The sequence below is a fragment of the Lucilia sericata genome, unplaced genomic scaffold (assembly GCF_015586225.1).
Source record: "Lucilia sericata isolate MDLA Ls3-8-SP2 unplaced genomic scaffold, ASM1558622v1 Contig003713F_arrow, whole genome shotgun sequence".
Classification (NCBI taxonomy): Eukaryota; Metazoa; Arthropoda; class Insecta; order Diptera; family Calliphoridae; genus Lucilia; species Lucilia sericata.
The window spans coordinates 1-21,162 of NW_023997002.1; the positions used below are offsets into that span (position 1 = coordinate 1).

The following is a 21,162-nucleotide window of genomic DNA, read 5'->3' on the forward strand; positions in this document are numbered from 1 at the left end:
TTTGTTGCAATATTGCAAAATTTTCTATAAAAATTTGTTGCAATATTGCAAAATTTTCTATAAAAATTGTTGCAATATTGCAAAATTTTCTATAAAAATTTTTTGCAATATTGCAAAATTTTCTATAAAAATTTTGCAATATTGCAAAATTTTCTATAAAAAATTGTTGCAATATTGCAAAATTTTCTATAAAAATTTGTTGCAATATTGCAAAATTTTCTATAAAAATTTGTTGCAATATTGCAAAATTTTCTATAAAAATTTGTTGCAATATTGCAAAATTTTCTATAAAAATTGTTGCAATATTGCAAAATTTTCTATAAAAATTTGTTGCAATATTGCAAAATTTTCTATAAAAATTTTTGCAATATTGCAAAATTTTCTATAAAAATATTTTGCAATATTGCAAAATTGTCTATAAAAATATTTTGCAATATTGCAAAATTGTCTATAAAAATATTTTGCAATATTGCAAAATTGTCTATAAAAATATTTTGCAATATTGCAAAATTGTCTATAAAAATATTTTGCAATATTGCAAAATTGTCTATAAAAATTTTGCAATATTGCAAAATTTTCTATAAAAATATTTTGCAATATTGCAAAATTTTCTATAAAATAATTTGCAATACTGCAAAATTTTCTATAAAAATATTTTGCAATATTGCAAAATTTTCTATAAAAATATTTTGCAATATTGCAAAATTTTCTATAAAAATATTTTGCAATATTGCAAAATTTTCTATAAAAATTTGTTACAATATTGCAAATTTTCTATTGAAATTTGTTGCAATAGTGCAAAATTTTCTATTGAAATTTGTTGCAATAGTGCAAAATTTTCTTTGAAATTTGTTGCAATAGTGCAAATTTTCTATAAAAATATTTGGGTTTTGCAAATTTCTCTTATATTGAAACAAGAATTGGTTTTAAAAAACTGTTAGATATGACTTTTTAAAACAGGTCTTCTCTAGAGATTCCAGACTCAAATCGACATAATTGTATTGTAGAAACTGCAAAATAATAGATATTTTTATAAATATTATAATTTTTATTTTATATAGAGATATTTTTTTCATTTTGTTTTAGTTACATAAAATATATGTATGTATAATATGAATGTATAACTTATTTTATATAATTTAATAAATTTAACAAAATACAAAAACTAATAGTAGTAGAATAGTAGTAGTAAATATATAAATTGACCAAATTATTTGCTTTTGTATTAATAATTATATACCCTGATAATATAGAAAAAAGCCATCATATTAATGGTATAACAACAGAAAGTCTTAATAAGAATACTGGTTAAATAAACTTTAAATTGTTTTATATAAATAATTAATATAAAAATACAATTACTTAAAAACTAAAAAAAGGACAATACATTTAGTAAATAGTGTGACAGTAAATAGAGAGAGAGAGAGAAAAGCGCGAGAGTAGAGTTGTTAACAAGTGCAATTCTCTAAAATTGTTTAAATTTACGTATACAATTAGGATTATGGTTTATGTCCAGCGCTCCCCCCAAAAAGCAGTGCTAACGTTTCAAAATTTTCTAGGTGGTGATTTTAATTGCAAAACTCCCAATTCTGGCTACTGGCTTTATAATTTTGCATTAGTATTGCTGTTGTAGTTATAACATTATGACTAGGTTTGGCTAATTGTAAAGGTTATCAAATATCCTTATATCGATTTCATTAAGGCAGTAAGGACATTCTAAATTATTCTCTTGCATTGATGATTGTTCACTGTTGTTCACAGTCAAAACATTGGAGGGATTTACAGTTTGTTTTGTTAAAAACTCTTGGGAACATTGTTCATGCTGGCATGACCACAGGAAACCTAAAATCAATATGGCCGATTGATTATACAAACGTTGTTGGCAACGACACAACGCATCATGGTTATCCATAGGCCACGTGTGGCTTTTTTATGGTATTATGGAATTCTTGTGCCAATTCTTTTTTCCATTATTTTTTGACTTATTTCCATGGCATGGGTTTCCTGTTTCGATTGATTTAGCATACTCAAAAGTAATTCCTTATATCACCAAAACTTCCCGAAACATTATGGGTATTCATGATGAGCTGCACCAAATTGGGCAGATCGACATGTTGTGAGGCTTCATGCAGCATGGTTTTTGTTATGGACTTAAACTCCTCTAAAGGCAAATAAACTTTAGTAAATCCATCCACAATGCCTCACGTTCTTTGGCTGTTAGACAAGATTTAGAGCACATGGAGGAGCGAGCACATAAAGCTGACACCTTTTTGGGCACATTCGGCCATATTCTCCGTTTTGGCACTTTTTAAAATATCCATAGAAATGCTAAAAGCTAATTTATAATCAAATAATTTCTCTGCTAAAAATATGGCTGCCTGCAAGAGTTGGTATTGTTGCACCAATTTAAGGGCCGCCTGAGTATGATAACCTGCCGTTTTCTTTAAAAACTCTTCCACCTCTAAAGGTTCAAATTTACACAATAACTCCAAAAGTTTTAGTTTTTGTTCTTGGGCCAAGTTTCGTTTCTTTGCTGCAAATGTTTGAGAAATGTAACAAATCTTTTCATCATCTGCCCACCATTTCCAGCAATTCCCCAATTTTGGTTATTAAAATATAAATCCACTATGCGTGTCGTTTCTCTTGGGCATCTATTGTCAGCAAACGTTTTGATATGTTTACGTAGTTGTTCATAGATTTTTCTCTCCTCATCATTGTTGTGTCGTTCCATATACACAAACATGGTTTCGTGTCCTCAACGGATTGTTGAGATAACACTCGAGTATGTTATCGTAACGTTGTAGTTTTTCCAATAATATTCTTCCACATAATGACAATGAGCCTTTTTGGCCAATTCTAATTGTTCTTCATCGTTGGTTATGGCATCGAGACAATTATTGACAAGCAACTCATGCCAAGCATTCTCCCGTTCGGAATGTAAGCGAGCACTTTCATTTTCTATCGACTTCTTTAGATAAATAGTTGAGGACTTTTTCGAGGAGTTGTGTATCGGCTGGCAAGCAGGATTGTGAGATCTGTTGAGCAATGAAATTGAGTAGACAACCATTTCGGACCACTGAAAAAGAGGAAAGGAAAATCAGTAAAAATAAAAATGTCTAAAAAATGTTCATACAATGTTTAAGTGATATTTTAATGATATTTTTCACTAATATTTTAGTGAAATTTGGTGAAACTTTTTCATTAAAAGTACGGTAGAAACATTAAAAGTTTGGTGAAAAACTGTTCACTAAAATTTTCACAAAAAAAATTGCTGAAAAATTTTCACTAAAAAATTTGGTGAAAATTTTTCATTAAAATATTTGGTGAACATTTTTCATTAAAAAATTTGGTGAACATTTTTCATTAAAAAATTTGGTGAAAATTTTTCACTAAAAAATTTGGTGAAAATTTTTCACTAAAAAATTTGGTGAAAATTTTTCACTAAAAAATTTGGTGAAATTTTTTTACTAACCAATTTAGTGAAATTTTTTTACTAACCATTTGGTTGAAATTTTTTACTAACCAATTTGTGAAAAATTTTTCCACTAAAAATTTTATGAAATGTTAACCAAAAAATTGGTGCAAATTTGTAAAAAAAAAATTGGTGAAAATTTTGCATTAAAAAAATTGAAAATTGTTCACTTAAAAATTTGGTGAAAAATTGTTCACTTAAAAATTTGGTGAAAATTTTTCATTAAAAAATTTGATGAAAAATTTTCACTAAAAATTTGGTGAAAATTTTTCACTAAAATTTGGTGAAAATTTTTCACTAAAAATTTGGTGAAAATTTTTCACTAATAAAATTTGGTGAAAAATTTTTCACTAAAAATTTGGTTGAAAATTGTTCACTTAAAATTTGGTGAAAATTTTTCATTAAAAAAATTTTGATGAAAAATTTTCACTAAAAATTTTTTGAAAAATTTTCACTAAAAATTTAGTGAAAATGTTTTCACTAAAAATTTGGTGCAAATGTTTCACTAAAATTTGATGAAACTCCGTTTTTAATAATCAGCACTCACCGTATTATTTTTCCGGCGTCATAATTTCCAACAATATATTTATAATCCTTTGCGATGCTGGAAACCCAGTTCACAATTGAATTCCTTCTCCTGAAAAGCCAACGATATCACATTCAAAGTCTCGCGTATATCAAATTTCAATAGGGCCCTCAAATAGGGATATGGCAATTCATCCGGTTCACTAGTATTGGAATGCAGCGGAAGTCAAACAACGCAAAACATCATGTTTAACATTTTGTCTTAGTTCCTCGGGTATGTCACCCTGAGGATAACCACGACCGGCTAAACTACTAGAAATATAACCAAAAGGCAATTACCCAAATCAGGATGTTCATAGTCCAGCAAGGGTATAAGTTCCGTTAAAGAAACAGTGTAGTCATGCAAAGCATTAGCATTTAGGAATATTTGTGCTTTATAGAGTTTATATTTTTTTGGCCGCCTTAAGAACTTGATTTAAGTCCAAACAGGTCCAGTTCCATTTTAAGATAATTTCTTCTAATTGTGAGGGTGATATCTTAAGCCAATATTCTACTAGGGCTTGGGAAATAATAGGGTTAACACGTGTATATCGTCATTTTCTATATGTGCGGTAATGTGGTGTAGGAATAGTTCTTTGTTCTGTAAACGTTCCCATAGCTGGGTCCATAGCAGTTCTAGCTCTCCTATGGTTATGAGACATTTGATAATGGCGCCTAAACAGTAATCGGGTGCTCTAGCAGAAGCCGCTATGTACTCCTTAAATAACATAATAATACGCTCCTTGGCTGTTGTTTCCTTTTGGGACGCTCGCCTGCCGCTTTATAGCCATCTAAGGCTAAATCACAGGCCTCCTGCCAACGTTGATTTTTAACCTAAAAGAAAATCAGTTATTGCTAACACCTTTAATGGTAAAGTTTACTTACCAAATATGTTATCCTCTCCATCCAAGTTCTACACACCAATCGAATGCATTGATTTGCTCCCAAAACATACAGCTGTACCCCACGGCAAGCTAAAGAATTGTAGCAGGCATGTGTGCCAGCCAAAGCAAAGCGGGCGAAACATTACCACCCGTAGCCAAACCCTTTAAATTGTGCCGAACCATAAACCATACCAGCATTGGCCACATCTATACATTCCAATTCCTTGCTGGTTCGCACATCTAACAAATGTAAAATTTCCGAAGTTATCTATACAACCCACACATTTGGGTCCCAGCCAGTGGGCGGACAGTAGATTTGTTTGCATGGTTATATGCCGCAAAAGCAGTAGAGTTATGCGTCCATGCGAGATAAATAATTGATGGAAAAATAGTTGATTGCCACGACCCACTACGAGTACAGGATCTACAGATCTGGAGGTATCGGCAGCTTGTATTAAAAACCATTTGCCAGCTAAAACAGGCAAACAATAAGGTGGCCCTTGCAGCAAATGATATTTGATAACCTTTAATCTTGGTCTTATGGTGACTATAAAATATTTCGATAATGTAGCCAATGCCACTATACAGTATTGATCTAAATCATGATGTTCATTGGTCTGACTTAATAAAGGTTCCACTGCACATACCTCACCACGAGCACCGGAAAAAAGACAACGTGTAGAGCAGCCTCTGACCCCCCGCTTACGGGTAAAACTTAAAGACCATACCGATCCGCAGAATCGGCTGCTAAAGCCATAGCTGCCCGGGAAGTCCATTTGACATGTAGTACTCCGTATTGGGAGTAACCACATCGAATAATTGACGCATAACATCACCCGATTGAGTATCAAGCATTATTACTAGACCACGAGCAAAACCGGCCAAAAGACGATTACACTCTGGATTGTAGGACATAGAGGAAACAGCTCCTTGACCATTTTTATCTTGGTGAGCCCATCGTAAGTTTGTGTTACATCGAAATTGAGTATATGGCCATGAGAAGTACCCACTGCATAGTAATGACTACACACACAACACGAAGAGGCCATACCGGCATTAATACGATCCGCTGCCGAGGATACTTGAGTTGAAATGCCTTGCAGCATGGTATAACGCATAATACTGCCTCCACCACCCGAACCCGACATACGCACACTGCTTTCATCTGCTATAGAAGGTGTGGGGGTGGGTGGTGGTATGCCCAGCTCTGAGGCTATATCAGAATCAGCTTCAAATTCACTTAAAACTGTTCCAAGGAAGGTAAAGCGCCGGTGGGTGGTATTGAGTATTCCACATCATCCAACTATAATTAACATAAATGACTTACAGCAACAATAACAAAAATATGTTTTATTGAACAACTCACCTCTTCCATATCGAGTAGTGATTCTGCCAACAAACTATCCGTGGAACCGCGATCCGAACCCAACAGGGAATTTAAGGAAGGAGCCTTCACTCATTCATTATTTTTTAATATTTTTATACAAAAAGCTATTTGTATTACAAAAATTTATCAATTAAATTTGATAGTTTTTTAAATGCGGCTTTAATCCGCCCCTCTGCTTATAACAATTGTTGTAATATATATTTTGTTATTTAACAATATTTTACACAATTTTTAATGTTTTTATATTTTCACATATTTAACAAGTTTTTCTTGTAAGAGATTGTAAAATTATGATTAAATTTCACTTTGATTAGGAAAAAATTGCACTTCTTTATCAAGAAAAAATCTTTTATTTATTTTTTGCACAACAAAATTAATCAAACGGCATTAAAACAGAGCTGTCAAAAACAGATAGTAGTAGAAAGTTGCCAGATGGTTCATTAAGAGTTTAAGGGAAATTGTTGCTTGCCAGTGTAAAGTATGTGAAAGAGGTGTAGAAAATGTAAATAATGTGAGCTAAACTAAGAAATTAATGTAAATATAGTAAGTTTTTAAATTGTTTAATGAAATTTTTAGATTATTTAAGTAAAAATAATGATTTGTATATATAAAAGATATTGTATATATAAAAGATATTGTATATATAAAAGATATTCGATTTGTATATATAAAAGATATTTGTTTTGTTTTCTTATTTGCATACCTTCTCTGTCAAAATATGTTTTTGTTTATTTGAAACAAAATAAAATTTAATAATAAAAAATTTAAATGTTTAGTTTGTAAAAAAATAATATTGTTTGCACAAAAAATACATTTCAACCATCTTCCGCATTGCGCCCTTTCTGAGGTCCACGTTGCGAAGGCTGTTGTCTTTAGCCACACTTTGGTAGCCACAACACAACTTTATTGGCACAAATCAGGCCATTCAGATATCAACAATCTTTAGTATTGCGCCCGTTGTTTGGCCCACTTTCGTTTGCCAAACTTTTGTAGCTAAAGATACAAATTTAGTGGCACAAATCAGGTTATTCCAAAATTACTGCATGTTTTTTGAAATAAAATTAAGAATTTTTTTAAAAGACAAATATTTTTATTACTTTTGACATTGAGCTCATACAATTACAAAAACAAAATACATGTTGTTTTTGTATTGTTGTAGTGATGCATATACCTGTTTAGTGTACCCTGAATTTAGTTTACTTTTTAAATATTAACGATTTTTGTCCACTACACATTGATAACGTAATTCACTTAAAATTGATAGCTAAATAACTTAAGAAGACTACCAATTATCTAAACAAATTTGTGTTGTAAATTTTTTCCAGAAACAGGTAATCGGTACTACGTATTAAGTAAACAAGTGCATATTTTTTACTTTTGTTGTTCTTCTATAAATACAATTTGTATTTGTTTAAAAAAAATTGCCATACAGCAGCAACAACAATTAATTACTAATACAGCTATATACAAAAATATTTATTGTACAGAAAAACATAAAAAGTTCCTAAAACTGAACAATTCTTTTGAAAGTGAGTAAAAACTTTATATTTCGAAAAAAACTTGCCACATATTTTATTTGAAAACTCATCAATATTCAAACTTGATTTCAATTGGGTTAAGCTACCAAAAAAAGCATAATTAATGTTCGTCTAAACTAAAGGTCGCAATTTTAAAGATAATAAAATGGAATTAGGTAAAATGTAAATACCTAGGAACATGTGTACATTAAATTTGCAAAGAAATAAACAATACTTTTTTTTAACATTATAATATGTACTTTCAAAAAATTGGGATCAATCTGTAGGAATTATAAAAAATTTTCTTTAAATAGGTAGAAAATTCATCGAAAATTATTTAAAAATAAAATTTATTTCAAAAATTTTCTATTAAATAAATCTATCGAAAATTTTCCATAAAAAGGAACAATTTTGAACAATTTCCATAAAAGAGAAAATTTAACGAAAATTTTCTAATTGTAAAAAAGTAAAATATTCTATCAACAAATTTCAATAAAACCAAAATTTATCAAAAAATTCTGTTAACTGAAAATGTAATAAAAATTTACTACAAGTTTTAGAAAATTTCAATCAACAAAAAGTTAAATTTAATAAAAATGTATTAAATATTTTTTTATAGGAACATATCATAATACAACCATTATATTATGGGCAACATATATAAAAAAATATTCTACAAAAAATTTATATTCAAAAGTGAATTAGAAATTGAAAATTTTACTAAAAAGTGAATTTATTTCATTTTATGATGACCTTTAGCCCGCAACCTATTTTCTTAACCCCTTTAGTAACCGATTACTTATATTATTTATGCAACTCTAATAGAACGTTCACTATTTTGTTATCATTTCCAATAGATTAGAATAAAATAAAGAAATAGACATGAAATCACAACAACTAAAAGTGTCAAAAGAAGGCAGACGAAGAAATTCTTGTGTTTAGGTATAATTGGTTTGGCTATAATTCTGCTGCTGGTAGTGTATGCCTCAACTGCTGCCACCAATGAAAAGACATGACTCGTTGTATATTCTGTGATATAGTGGCCGGAAAGTCGCCCAATACCAAATTGGAAGTAGAAACCGATGAATATGTGATATTTAAAGATATTAAACCAGCTTCAACTTACCACTATCTATGTGTAACGAAACGGCATATAGAAAGTTTAAAGGTCATGACCAAAGAAGATATACCATTAGGTGAGTAGAAGACAAATTTTGGTGGAAAATTTGTAATATGTACATACTTTTTTATTTTAGTCAACCGCATGGAGGAAGGTTTAAAGGGTTTCTTCAAATCGCAGGATATCGATCTTAATGATGCTTTATTTGGCTTCCACATGCCTCCCTTTATAAGTGTCAAACATTTGCATATGCATGGTATAGCACCACGTTCTAATATGTCTTGGACTAATAGTTTTATGTTTAACCATCTTCATATTGGTTTAAAAACGGTAAGTATTTTTAAAACAATATTAAAAGGAAAATGCTTTAAATTTGTTTCTATTCAAGGTTGAGGACGCTAGACAGTATTTGGAAATAAATCATAAAGTTTTGTCACTTCCATTTAGGGTTTATAATTAACTAAATTTATAAGTCATTGCACGTTTTTCAATATTGGTTTTAGGTACAAATTTATAATAAATTAGCCATATTTTTCCACTCATACATAAAAATTATGTAAATTGTATATTTTTTGTTGTATTTTTTAAAGATGTAAATGAAATTGCAATAAGTTTAAAAATAAAATGATAAATAAAAGATTGCTATACAAACATGACGTCACATAAAAGAGATAGTAATCTAAGGTGAATGCCTGCAGAAAAGGAAATATGTAAACAAAAGTGAACCGTTAGTTAAGAGTTGTATTTGTTTTCTGCACTTAGCTTACTTTTTTTTCTATATAATTTTTTTTGTTGTGATTAAAGTTTGACAGTTAGCGCCTTTTTGTTGTTTAGTTTCCTTTTGTTTGCAATAAATTCAGTCACTTTTTCTTATAGGATTTAGAAAAAAAAAGATCTTAATAAGAAAATTCTAATTTTTACCAACAAATTTAGAAATTTAATGGAAAAAATGTGTTGTTTATGTGGTGTGTGTTAGAAAAATTAAAATAAATCTGTGAAAAGAGTAAAATAGAAAATTTTGCGAAAAGTTTTGTTTAAAATTCAGTAAGTCAAGATCAATTATAATATTTTATTAGTCGCATATAAAATAAATTAAAAATTAAATTATATTTTACTAAAATATGGCCTGTTTTGTATAAAAAGTGATTGAAAAGTAAAATATGTTTAAAATAAAGCAAAATGTGTCAACGTCCTAAGATGTTCCAGAGGCCGCCAGCAATATGAAGGTAAGTTGATTATTATAGTCTCAACCTTAGTTAACAATATACTATATGTACATACAAGTTTTACATTAAATTAAAGATCATTGAAGGGCAACACAATAATAATTTGTTACAACAGCACCAGGATTCTAGGCAAGAGTTGCCAGTTTTATCGTTATACTTATGAAAGTGTTGTACAAATCTTGGATAGGTATACTATCAATTAAATTTTAAAGCATTACTTAGATCTTTTGTCAAAGATGTTTTTTAAAACATTGTAAGGCAACACAATAATGATTTGTTACAACAGCACCAGCACCATTCGAGGGAAGGAGTTGCCAGTTATAGCGATATCCTTAAGAAAGTGTTGTACTAGTCTTGGATAGGTATATTATCAATTGAATGTTAACATTTTCTATAAAAAGAAAATTTCTATAGAAAAGAAAAAAATTTGTATATGAAATTTTACCAAAAATTTATGTGAATCACAATTTGTCAATAATTTTTTTGTACATAGTCGACTTTCGATCTCCTATATAAGGCCTATGCCTACTAAATACTGGTTAAGTCTCGTATCTGTATATTATAGATCATGTGTACATAGTTGTTTGATATAAATAAATAGTATATTTCTTGTAGTACCAAGAATTGGTATTAATCATACATTATCTGTGAACAAATGAAAAGTGTAAAGTAAAAGAATAACAAATAAAAATACTAAGAAAAACAATACGAAATTATTGTGCTTTTCCCAAACTATTTAGTTTTATTAAGGTGGGCATTAGTGGATGTCTTAACTGTTCGAAAGGAAACAATGGTGTTTTGTGTATTCTGTGATATATCAAGGGGAAATCACCCAGTACTAAAATTGAAGTAGAAACTGATGAATATGTGATATTTAAAGATATTAAACCAGCTTCAAAATATCATTTTCTATGTGTAACGAAAAGACACATAGAATGCCTACAGAAATGACCAAAGATGATATATCTTTAGGTAAGTGGAGTTAAAATAATAATGGTAAATAATAACAAATAGAATATGTATTTTTATTTAGTCAATCAAATGGAAGAAGGTCTGCAGAGATTTTTCAAATCCTTAAATATTGATCTTAATGAGGCTTTACTGGGCTTTCACATGCCACCTATTATAAGTGTTTATCATTTGCATATGCATGGCATAGCACCAGGTACCGACATGTCCTCGCATGATAGATATTTGTTTTAAAACTCCCTCCTATTGGTTTAAAACGGTATGTTGGAGTTATTTTTGAAACAAATGTAATATGTATCTAACAAATTTCCAGGTGGAGGAGGCCAACCAGTATTTAGCTAGTAATCATAAACTTGTACACTTGTTGAAAGGCACAAAGGCACAGTTGTAGTGGGTAAACAGATACTCAAATAATAAATACTTAAATTATTAATTATTTTTGCTTTGTTTTAAATTTAATTATGTAAATTGTTTCATTTTATGTTTTTAATAAAAAAACAACAAAATGTAAATGTAAATAAAGAATAAAAGACAAACAAAAATATTTGTTTTTTGGTAAACAAACAAAGACGTCACTAGTCAAAATATACCGGGAAAAACAGATATTGACATAAAGGAAATAATAACAGTGCCACTACGTTAGGATTGTAAATATGGCATGTTGAAATCTGGCAACTTCTTTGTTTTGTTGTTTTAAAACAATTTGACATCGCGCCTTTTTGTTGTTTAGTTTCCTTTTGTTTGCATTGAAATCTGTTTAGTTTTTCTAATAGGATTTAGAAAAAGATTTTAATAAGAGAATTTCAATTTTTAACGACAAAAAAATTAGTGTTTTACATAGAAAAATGTGTGTTTATCATGTGGTGTGTGTTGAAAATGAAAATATATCTGTACAAAGTGATAAATAGAAAATTTTAGGAAATTTTTGGTTTAAAGTCCAGTTAGTCAAGATCAATTAATATTTTATTAATTGCAAGTAAAATAAATCATATTTTACTAAAATATGGCCTGTATAAGTGTTTAAAATGTAATGTACAATATATATGTAAACGTCCAAAGATGTTCCTGAGAACAACAGCAATTATGAAGGTTAGTTAATTTTTTTTCATCCTTTGTTGAACGTTTTATTAAATGGAGGAATAAATAGAACACAATTACACTATAGACTAGACTATAGACTAGAACACAATAAACTATGGACTAGACTATAGACTAGACTATGGACTAGACTATAGACTAGACTATAGACTAGACTATAGACTAGACTATAGACTAGACTATAGACTAGACTATAGACTAGACTATAGACTAGACTATAGACTAGATATAGACTAGACTATAGACTAGACTATAGACTAGACTATAGACTAGACTATAGACTAGACTATAGACTAGACTATAGACTAGACTATAGACTAGACTATAGACTAGACTATAGACTAGACTATAGACTAGACTATAGACTAGACTATAGACTAGATATAGACTAGACTATAGACTAGACTATAGACTAGACTATAGACTAGATATAGACTAGACTATAGACTAGACTATAGACTAGACTATAGACTAGACTATAGACTAGACTATAGACTAGATATAGACTAGACTATAGACTAGACTATAGACTAGACTATAGATAGACTATAGACTAGACTATAGACTAGACTATAGACTAGACTATAGACTAGACTATAGACTAGACTATAGACTAGACTATAGACTAGACTATAGACTAGACTATAGACTAGACTATAGACTAGACTATAGACTAGACTATAGACTAGACTATAGACTAGACTATAGACTAGACTATAGACTAGACTATAGACTAGACTATAGACTAGACTATAGACTAGACTATAGACTAGACTATAGACTAGACTATAGACTAGACTATAGACTAGACTATAGACTAGACTATAGACTAGACTATAGACTAGACTATAGACTAGACTATAGACTAGACTATAGACTAGACTATAGACTAGACTATAGACTAGACTAAGACTAGACTATAGACTAGACTATAGACTAGACTATAGACTAGACTATAGACTAGACTATAGACTAGACTATAGACTAGACTATAGACTAGACTATAGACTAGACTATAGACTAGACTATAGACTAGACTATAGACTAGACTATAGACTAGACTATAGACTAGACTATAGACTAGACTATAGACTAGACTATAGACTAGACTATAGACTAGACTATAGACTAGACTATAGACTAGACTATAGACTAGACTATAGACTAGACTATAGACTAGACTATAGACTAGACTATAGACTAGACTATAGACTAGACTATAGACTAGACTATAGACTAGACTATAGACTAGACTATAGACTAGACTATAGACTAGACTATAGACTAGACTATAGACTAGACTATAGACTAGACTATAGACTAGACTATAGACTAGACTATAGACTAGACTATAGACTAGACTATCTAGACTATAGACTAGACTATAGACTAGACTATAGACTAGACTATAGACTAGACTATAGACTAGACTATAGACTAGACTATAGACTAGACTATAGACTAGACTATAGACTAGACTATAGACTAGACTATAGACTAGACTATAGACTAGACTATAGACTAGACTATAGACTAGACTATAGACTAGACTATAGACTAGACTATGACTAGACTATAGACTAGACTATAGACTAGACTATAGACTAGACTATAGACTAGACTATAGACTAGACTATAGACTAGACTATAGACTAGACTATAGACTAGACTATAGACTAGACTATAGACTAGACTATAGACTAGACTATAGACTAGACTATAGACTAGACTATAGACTAGACTATAGACTAGACTATAGACTAGACTATAGACTAGACTATAGACTAGACTATAGACTAGACTATAGACTAGACTATAGACTAGACTATAGACTAGACTATAGACTAGACTATAGACTAGACTAGACTAGAGACTAGACTAGACTATAGACTAGACTAGACTAGACTAGACTGACTAGACTAGACTGACTAGACTATACTAGACTAGACTAGAGACTAGACTATAGACTAGACTAGACTATAGACTAGACTAGACTATAGACTAGACTAGACTATAGACTAGACTATAGACTAGACTATAGACTAGACTATAGACTAGACTATAGACTAGACTATAGACTAGACTATAGACTAGACTATAGACTAGACTATAGACTAGATACAGACTAGACTATAGACTAGACTATAGACTAGACTATAGACTAGACTATAGACTAGACTATAGACTAGACTATAGACTAGACTATAGACTAGACTATAGACTAGACTATAGACTAGACTATAGACTAGACTATAGACTAGACTATAGACTAGACTATAGACTAGACTATAGACTAGACTATAGACTAGACTATAGACTAGACTATAGACTAGACTATAGACTAGACTATAGACTAGACTATAGACTAGACTATAGACTAGACTATAGACTAGACTATAGACTAGACTACAGACTAGACTATAGACTAGACTATAGACTAGACTATAGACTAGACTATAGACTAGACTAGACTAGACTATAGACTAGACTATAGACTAGACTATAGACTAGACTATAGACTAGACTATAGACTAGACTATAGACTAGACTAGACTAGACTACAGACTAGACTATAGACTAGACTATAGACTAGACTATAGACTAGACTATAGACTAGACTATAGACTAGACTATAGACTAGACTATAGACTAGACTATAGACTAGACTATAGACTAGACTATAGACTAGACATAGACTAGACTATAGACTAGACTATAGACTAGACTATAGACTAGACTATAGACTAGACTATAGACTAGACTAGACTAGACTATAGACTAGACGACTAGACTATAGACTAGACTATAGACTAGACTATAGACTAGACTATAGACTAGACTATAGACTAGACTAGACTAGACTAGACTAGACTATAGACTAGACTATAGACTAGACTATAGACTAGACTATAGACTAGACTATAGACTAGACTATAGACTAGACTATAGACTAGACTATAGACTAGACTATAGACTAGACTATAGACTAGACTATAGACTAGACTATAGACTAGACTATAGACTAGACTATAGACTAGACTAATACTAGACTATAGACTAGACTATAGACTAGACTAGACTATAGACTAGACTAGACTAGACTATAGACTATAGACTAGACTAGACTAGACTAGACTATAGACTAGACTATAGACTAGACTATAGACTAGACTATAGACTAGACTATAGACTAGACTATAGACTAGACTATAGACTAGACTATAGACTAGACTATAGACTAGACTATAGACTAGACTATAGACTAGACTATAGACTAGACTATAGACTAGACTATAGACTAGACTATAGACTAGACTATAGACTAGACTATAGACTAGACTATAGACTAGACTATAGACTAGACTATAGACTAGACTATAGACTAGACTATAGACTAGACTATAGACTAGACTATAGACTAGACTATAGACTAGACTATAGACTAGACTATAGACTAGACTATAGACTAGACTATAGACTAGACTATGAGACTATAGACTACTAGAGACTAGACTATAGACTAGACTATAGACTAGACTATAGACTAGACTATAGACTAGACTATAGACTAGACTATAGACTAGACTATATACTAGACTATAGACTAGACTATAGACTAGACTATAGACTAGACTATAGACTAGACTACAGACTAGACTAGACTATGACTAGTCTATATGAGACTATTATACTGGACAAAAATGTTCTAAAAAGTATATTTATCTAAAAATTTCTATTAAAAGAAAAGGAATTTTATCGAATATTTTCTATAAAAGGAACATTTTATCTATTTCTGACTAAGTATATATCTGTCACTTTGACAGCTATCATTATTAAACAACCCTTATTCCTTTACACACTACTTAACCGTTAAGTCAAAACACATGCTTCCTCTGTTCCTCAGTTAGAAACTTAATCGTCCTGCGTAAACAACATACAACAAAAACTAACAATGTGGCAAAATAAACAACAATTTACAATTTTTACAAATTTAGTCTTAATTTTAACACAATTTTTAAGTGAAATTTATTGTCTGCAAGAAAAGGGTACCGATGGCAAACCATTGGCCAAAGCAGCAACATTTCATTTTCCCGAATATGCCTACAAGGAGACAAGTAAAAATGTAGGTCAAAGTTTTAATTATAGAAAATCTGTAAAAGAATTATTGATTTTCTAGACATAGAAAAGAGATTAGCATAAAACTAATTTAAATTAATTTATTTTAAAAACACCCAATAAAAGGAACTAACATACCATGATTTCGAGGTTAATTGTGAACATCATGTAGCCTGCGAAAATCTTGAAGGTGTTAAACGAAAAGCCTGTGTTAGACGTTGTATATCATATTCATGTTATCAGGATATTTACGCTTTCGATGAGGTGTGTATTTTGTGATATGTATTTATATTGGCTATAAATAAGTTTACTCTTAAATTTTATTTGAAACAGCTGGAAGAGGGTGAAATTGATGTGCGCCTTAATTCGTTTAAGGGCTGTGTCATTCAAAGAACCGGCAATACTAATCGTCGTGCCACCTAGCATAGGGCCTTACGTCTTCAATTCGATGAATTTTTACATGATTTGCATTGGAAATTTTCAAATTTATTGAAACATTTTACCTAGGAAGCAGTATTAATTGTTATTATTTCTTTTATTATGATTTTAATGTAAAACTTTTAAAGTGGATAATGTTTGCAAAAGTATTAATTTATACAGATATTTATCTAAGATATATTGGAAATTGTAGCAATCAATTATGAAAACGTATAAGTATTTTTCTTAAATACAAAATTTTTTTATCAGATTAGCATAGTAAAGAAATATACCTGTACTAGTTAGTATTATAATATATAACAATTATTTATTTTCAACAACAACAACGTCTTTACAAAGTAAGCCTAAGAGAGTACATCAACTATTGAGTATTTTGTATAATATTGAAACCCGGTTATATTGTAAAACACAAAATTTCGTTTTGTCTGTGTTCGGCGGGACATTTGGACCTTCTCTAAGGAAAGATTAGATTCAAACTTAGAGGTTAGACTACTTGAACATGTTATCAACCTATAATCAGACCAAAATGATACATTTTTGCAGCGAAAAATGTCGAGGAAAATTCCATGATCATAGGGACTAATTCACGGATTACGCACTTAGGCTATTAGGCTCTATCTCTGGACGTTTGAAATGTGTTCATACTACTCTGGTTTACCGGTGTTAAATCGTACGATCCTTTGGGCCATTCTTAGATCCAAATGGAAAATCGTAGCTAAACAAATGTTTGCAAATTGCAGGTTCTCTAAAGAATTTATAGTTCAATTCTAGTTTAGTTCTAGTTCAGTTCTAATTCAGTTCTAATTCAGTTCTAGTTCAGTTCTAGTTCTGTTCTAGTTCTGTTCTAGTTCAGTTCTAGTTCAGTTCTAGTTCAGTTCTAGTTCAGTTCTAGTTCAGTTCTAGTTCAGTTCTAGTTCAGTTCTAGTTCAGTTCTAGTTCAGTTCTAGTTCAGTTCTAGTTCAGTTCTAGTTCAGTTCTAGTTCAGTTCTAGTTCAGTTCTAGTTCAGTTCTAGTTCAGTTCTAGTTCAGTTCTAGTTCAGTTCTAGTTCAGTTCTAGTTCAGTTCTAGTTCAGTTCTAGTTCAGTTCTAGTTCAGTTCTAGTTCAGTTCTAGTTCAGTTCTAGTTCAGTTCTAGTTCAGTTCTAGTTCAGTTCTAGTTCAGTTCTAGTATAGTTCTAGTATAGTTCTAGTATAGTTCTAGTTCAGTTCTAGTTCAGTTCTAGTTCAGTTCTAGTTCTAGTTCAGTTCTAGTTCAGTTCTAGTTCAGTTCTAGTTCAGTTCTAGTTCAGTTCTATTCAGTTCTAGTTCAGTTCTAGTTCAGTTCTAGTCAGTTCTAGTTCTAGTTCAGTTCTAGTTCAGTTCTAGTTCAGTTCTAGTTCAGTTCTAGTTCAGTTCTAGTTCAGTTCTAGTTCAGTTCTAGTTCAGTTCTAGTTCAGTTCTAGTTCAGTTCTATTTCAGTTCTAGTTCAGTTCTAGTTCAGTTCTAGTTCAGTTCTAGTTCAGTTCTAGTTCAGTTCTAGTTCAGTTCTAGTTCAGTTCTAGTTCAGTTCTAGTTCAGTTCTAGTTCAGTTCTAGTTCAGTTCTAGTTCAGTTCTAGTTCAGTTCTAGTTCAGTTCTAGTTCAGTTCTAGTTCAGTTCTAGTTTCAGTTCTAGTTCAGTTCTAGTTCAGTTCTAGTTCAGTTCTAGTTCAGTTCTAGTTCAGTTCTAGTTCAGTTCTAGTTCAGTTCTAGTTCAGTTCTAGTTCAGTTCTAGTTCAGTTCTAGTTCAGTTCTAGTTCAGTTCTAGTTCAGTTCTAGTTCAGTTCTAGTTCAGTTCTAGTTCAGTTCTAGTTCAGTTCTAGTTCAGTTCTAGTTCAGTTCTAGTTCAGTTCTAGTTCAGTTCTAGTTCAGTTCTAGTTCAGTTCTATTTCAGTTCTAGTTCAGTTCTAGTTCAGTTCTAGTTCAGTTCTAGTTCAGTTCTAGTTCAGTTCTAGTTCATTCTTAGTTCAGTTCTAGTTCAGTTCTAGTTCAGTTCTAGTTCAGTTCTAGTTCAGTTCTAGTTCAGTTCTAGTTCAGTTCTAGTTCAGTTCTAGTTCAGTTCTAGTTCAGTTCTAGTTCAGTTCTAGTTCAGTTCTATTGTAGGTCAAGTTCAATTAATTCTGGTTCAGTTCCATTTCATTTTTTGAATACGCTTTGACTTTTTGAATACTAGTTGATGTACTTCTCAACTTTTCAATCATCTTTAAACAAACCAATTATAATTTTTCTCTTCAATTTACGAAATAAAATAACAAAATATGTATGCATTTATTATACATAGCTTATTATTAATTAATTAATATTATAAATTTATTAAAACATAGAATTAAAAATAATAAAAAATAAAATTTTTCAATAATATAATAAGTACCTACACATAAAAGTAAAATCTTATTTTCACAACAAATTATGGCTGGGTATAAGTTTCTTAGAGTTTTTAGTTATTTTTTTTATACATATTTCTGTTCTGTTTTTAAACTTCAGCACGCCTTTTACGGCTAAAAGTCAAATGTAGTTTAAAAAAATTTAAGTAGGCGTTTGAAGTCTCTTAAAAAACAGATTTCTTTAAAGATATTTAATCTCCTCTTAAACATCTTTTTGTTTCTTTTTTGTTAAATAGTTCTTTTTAATTAAACTGGATTAGCATTGAAATATAGTGTTTAATAATTTTTGTTAATTAGATTCTGGTTTCTCATGTAACCAGGGTCGAAATATGGGTAATGTGGAGGGATAATGCGTATCGGGTTTAAGCACCGAATCTGGCCAAGTATTTGATATATCATTGCCTGTCGAACGGAAAGGATATGTTGCTAAAACTATGGGCAGTTGTAGTTTAATTTCCTTTTCCAAAGACTTGGGTTCAATGACAAAGAAAACATCGTAGGATATTTTTATCAAGTGGCAACCATGCAGATTTGTTGGTGGCAAAGGTGGCACATAGAGACTATCATTTTGCCATTCATCTTTACCGCCAGGACGGATTTTACCGCGTACTAACACGGCCAAAGCACGTTTCTCAGTTTGCACCACTTTACCGCGAGCCAAATATTCTATGGTCTGGGGGGAAATAAATAGTGATTGATTATAACTATAATAAAATCTTAGTAAATTTCAAAAGTTACCTCCGTCAGCGATGCTTTGGTTCTTTTAATGGTGGCATTACTGTGATTAGATATGAAGGCCGTCACTAATACACTTTCCCCAGGCACATAACCACCACGATCAAGGGCAACTCGGCATTTAACCATGCCACCGCCTACACAGGCCACACCCATTTTATGCTCCACCTCACAAGTAAAAGGTTGCTAAATAAAATACAATTTTTATTATTAATTAAAAAAACATAAAATTTGGACCAATTTTAAAACTTACCGCCAATATTGGCTTTTCCATATTCAAATCGATGGGATTCATGACAATAAATACTTGATGATTTTTATGAATCAAACCATTGGGCTCTCTCAAGGCCGCCTTACAATAATACTGGATCCAACCATAACGTCCCAAAAAAGTTGAAGGTAAACCCAAAGGCAAACCCAACTTAAAGGGAAAACTATGTATGCCGGGTGATAAAACTGTAGGACCTTGATCGACATCACCCAATAAACGCATACGAAAATCTATATAATTTTCTTTATCATAAGTACCACGTTCTTGGCGCCCAGTGCCCGCTCTCACGACACCTTCACCCACTACATGAAAGTGTAAGCCCAAGGCGGGTGTGTCATCTTGCAGTTCCAATAATACTCGACCCGATAGAAATTGGCCGGGAAAATACAGCAGTGAGGTATTATCGAATATAATAAGAAATTTTAAAAGTTTACGAGGCATTTTCGTATGACCACTACTGCTATTGAATGCTGGCTAGTTGGTTTGGTTGGATTGTCATATATTTAACTGCAATTTAAATGTAGTTTAAGGTCATGTTTCCAGTCATGCAAGAGATATATTGGATCTGTAAATAAATCGAAATGAGAACAACGTTATTTAGCTATTTGCGTCTATAAAAGTTGACCTACATTTATGCGTTTAATTGAAAATTGTTTGAAAATTATCATTTAATTACTTATTTGTTTGTTAAATTTCCACCTGTTGAACATGTTTTTTTTTTCGTAAAATATAGTAGAGGTGTGATGAGGAAGAGATACTTTTATATGGGTGTTTAAAGTTTGTTAAAAGGTTTATAACACTTTATACAGAAATTCATGGTTCTATTTTAATAATTTTAAAAATAAATTTTAATAGTTTTAAAATATTTTTAAAGATCTTTTCGAAAATTTAATGTTCAAAAAAATTACACTATAGACTAGACAATAGAATAGACTATAGACTGGACTATAGACTAGACTGTAGACT

The 21,162-nt window shown here is 30.8% G+C and overlaps 4 protein-coding genes and 1 pseudogene across 4 annotated transcripts; 3 read left to right on the plus strand and 2 right to left on the minus strand.

Annotated features, from left to right (window-relative positions):
• Nucleotides 1-1,602: 1,602 nt before the first annotated feature.
• Nucleotides 1,603-6,376, minus strand: LOC119614937 (annotated as a pseudogene).
• A 1,221-nt stretch (nt 6,377-7,597) lies between these two features.
• Nucleotides 7,598-9,605, plus strand: LOC119614939 (histidine triad nucleotide-binding protein 3-like). Its single transcript, XM_037971027.1, has 4 exons — nt 7,598-7,836; nt 8,682-9,020; nt 9,081-9,274; nt 9,333-9,605. Exons 2-4 carry the CDS (start codon nt 8,837-8,839, stop codon nt 9,402-9,404), a joined length of 450 nt encoding a protein of 149 aa, XP_037826955.1. The 5' UTR covers nt 7,598-7,836; nt 8,682-8,836; the 3' UTR covers nt 9,405-9,605.
• Nucleotides 9,606-10,761: 1,156 nt separating this feature from the next.
• LOC119614938 (histidine triad nucleotide-binding protein 3-like) lies at nt 10,762-11,621 on the plus strand. The gene is given in 6 exon segments (XM_037971026.1): nt 10,762-10,988; nt 10,991-11,113; nt 11,116-11,142; nt 11,204-11,367; nt 11,369-11,398; nt 11,453-11,621. Coding segments are annotated over 6 exon segments (450 nt in total). The 5' UTR covers nt 10,762-10,960; the 3' UTR covers nt 11,531-11,621.
• Nucleotides 11,622-16,154: 4,533 nt separating this feature from the next.
• LOC119614941 lies at nt 16,155-17,576 on the plus strand. The gene is made up of 3 exons (XM_037971028.1): nt 16,155-16,360; nt 16,480-16,617; nt 16,687-17,576. Exons 1-3 carry the CDS (start codon nt 16,190-16,192, stop codon nt 16,774-16,776), a joined length of 399 nt encoding a protein of 132 aa, XP_037826956.1. The 5' UTR covers nt 16,155-16,189; the 3' UTR covers nt 16,777-17,576.
• A 1,492-nt stretch (nt 17,577-19,068) lies between these two features.
• LOC119614942 (arrestin domain-containing protein 4) lies at nt 19,069-20,773 on the minus strand. Its single transcript, XM_037971029.1, has 3 exons — nt 20,179-20,773; nt 19,929-20,111; nt 19,069-19,863 (listed from the first exon to the last, which is right to left on the minus strand). Exons 1-3 carry the CDS (start codon nt 20,635-20,637, stop codon nt 19,480-19,482), a joined length of 1,026 nt encoding a protein of 341 aa, XP_037826957.1. The 5' UTR covers nt 20,638-20,773; the 3' UTR covers nt 19,069-19,479.
• Nucleotides 20,774-21,162: the final 389 nt, after the last annotated feature.

What these genes read in the sequence shown, in the direction of transcription:
- LOC119614939 (XM_037971027.1), top strand. Translation starts at nt 8,837, where the DNA reads ATGACTCGTTGTATATTCTGTGATATAGTGGCCGGAAAGTCGCCCAAT. An exon ending in CAAAGAAGATATACCATTAG is followed by an intron (nt 9,021 to 9,080) that starts GTGAGTAGAAGA and finishes TTTTTATTTTAG; the next exon opens with TCAACCGCATGGAGGAAGGT. An exon ending in TTCATATTGGTTTAAAAACG is followed by an intron (nt 9,275 to 9,332) that starts GTAAGTATTTTT and finishes TTTCTATTCAAG; the next exon opens with GTTGAGGACGCTAGACAGTA.
- LOC119614941 (XM_037971028.1), top strand. Translation starts at nt 16,190, where the DNA reads ATGTGGCAAAATAAACAACAATTTACAATTTTTACAAATTTAGTCTTA. An exon ending in ACAAGGAGACAAGTAAAAAT is followed by an intron (nt 16,361 to 16,479) that starts GTAGGTCAAAGT and finishes ACCCAATAAAAG; the next exon opens with GAACTAACATACCATGATTT. An exon ending in ATATTTACGCTTTCGATGAG is followed by an intron (nt 16,618 to 16,686) that starts GTGTGTATTTTG and finishes TATTTGAAACAG; the next exon opens with CTGGAAGAGGGTGAAATTGA.
- LOC119614942 (XM_037971029.1), bottom strand. Translation starts at nt 20,637, where the DNA reads ATGCCTCGTAAACTTTTAAAATTTCTTATTATATTCGATAATACCTCA. An exon ending in TGGAAAAGCCAATATTGGCG is followed by an intron (nt 20,112 to 20,178) that starts GTAAGTTTTAAA and finishes TATTTTATTTAG; the next exon opens with CAACCTTTTACTTGTGAGGT. An exon ending in CCAAAGCATCGCTGACGGAG is followed by an intron (nt 19,864 to 19,928) that starts GTAACTTTTGAA and finishes ATTTCCCCCCAG; the next exon opens with ACCATAGAATATTTGGCTCG.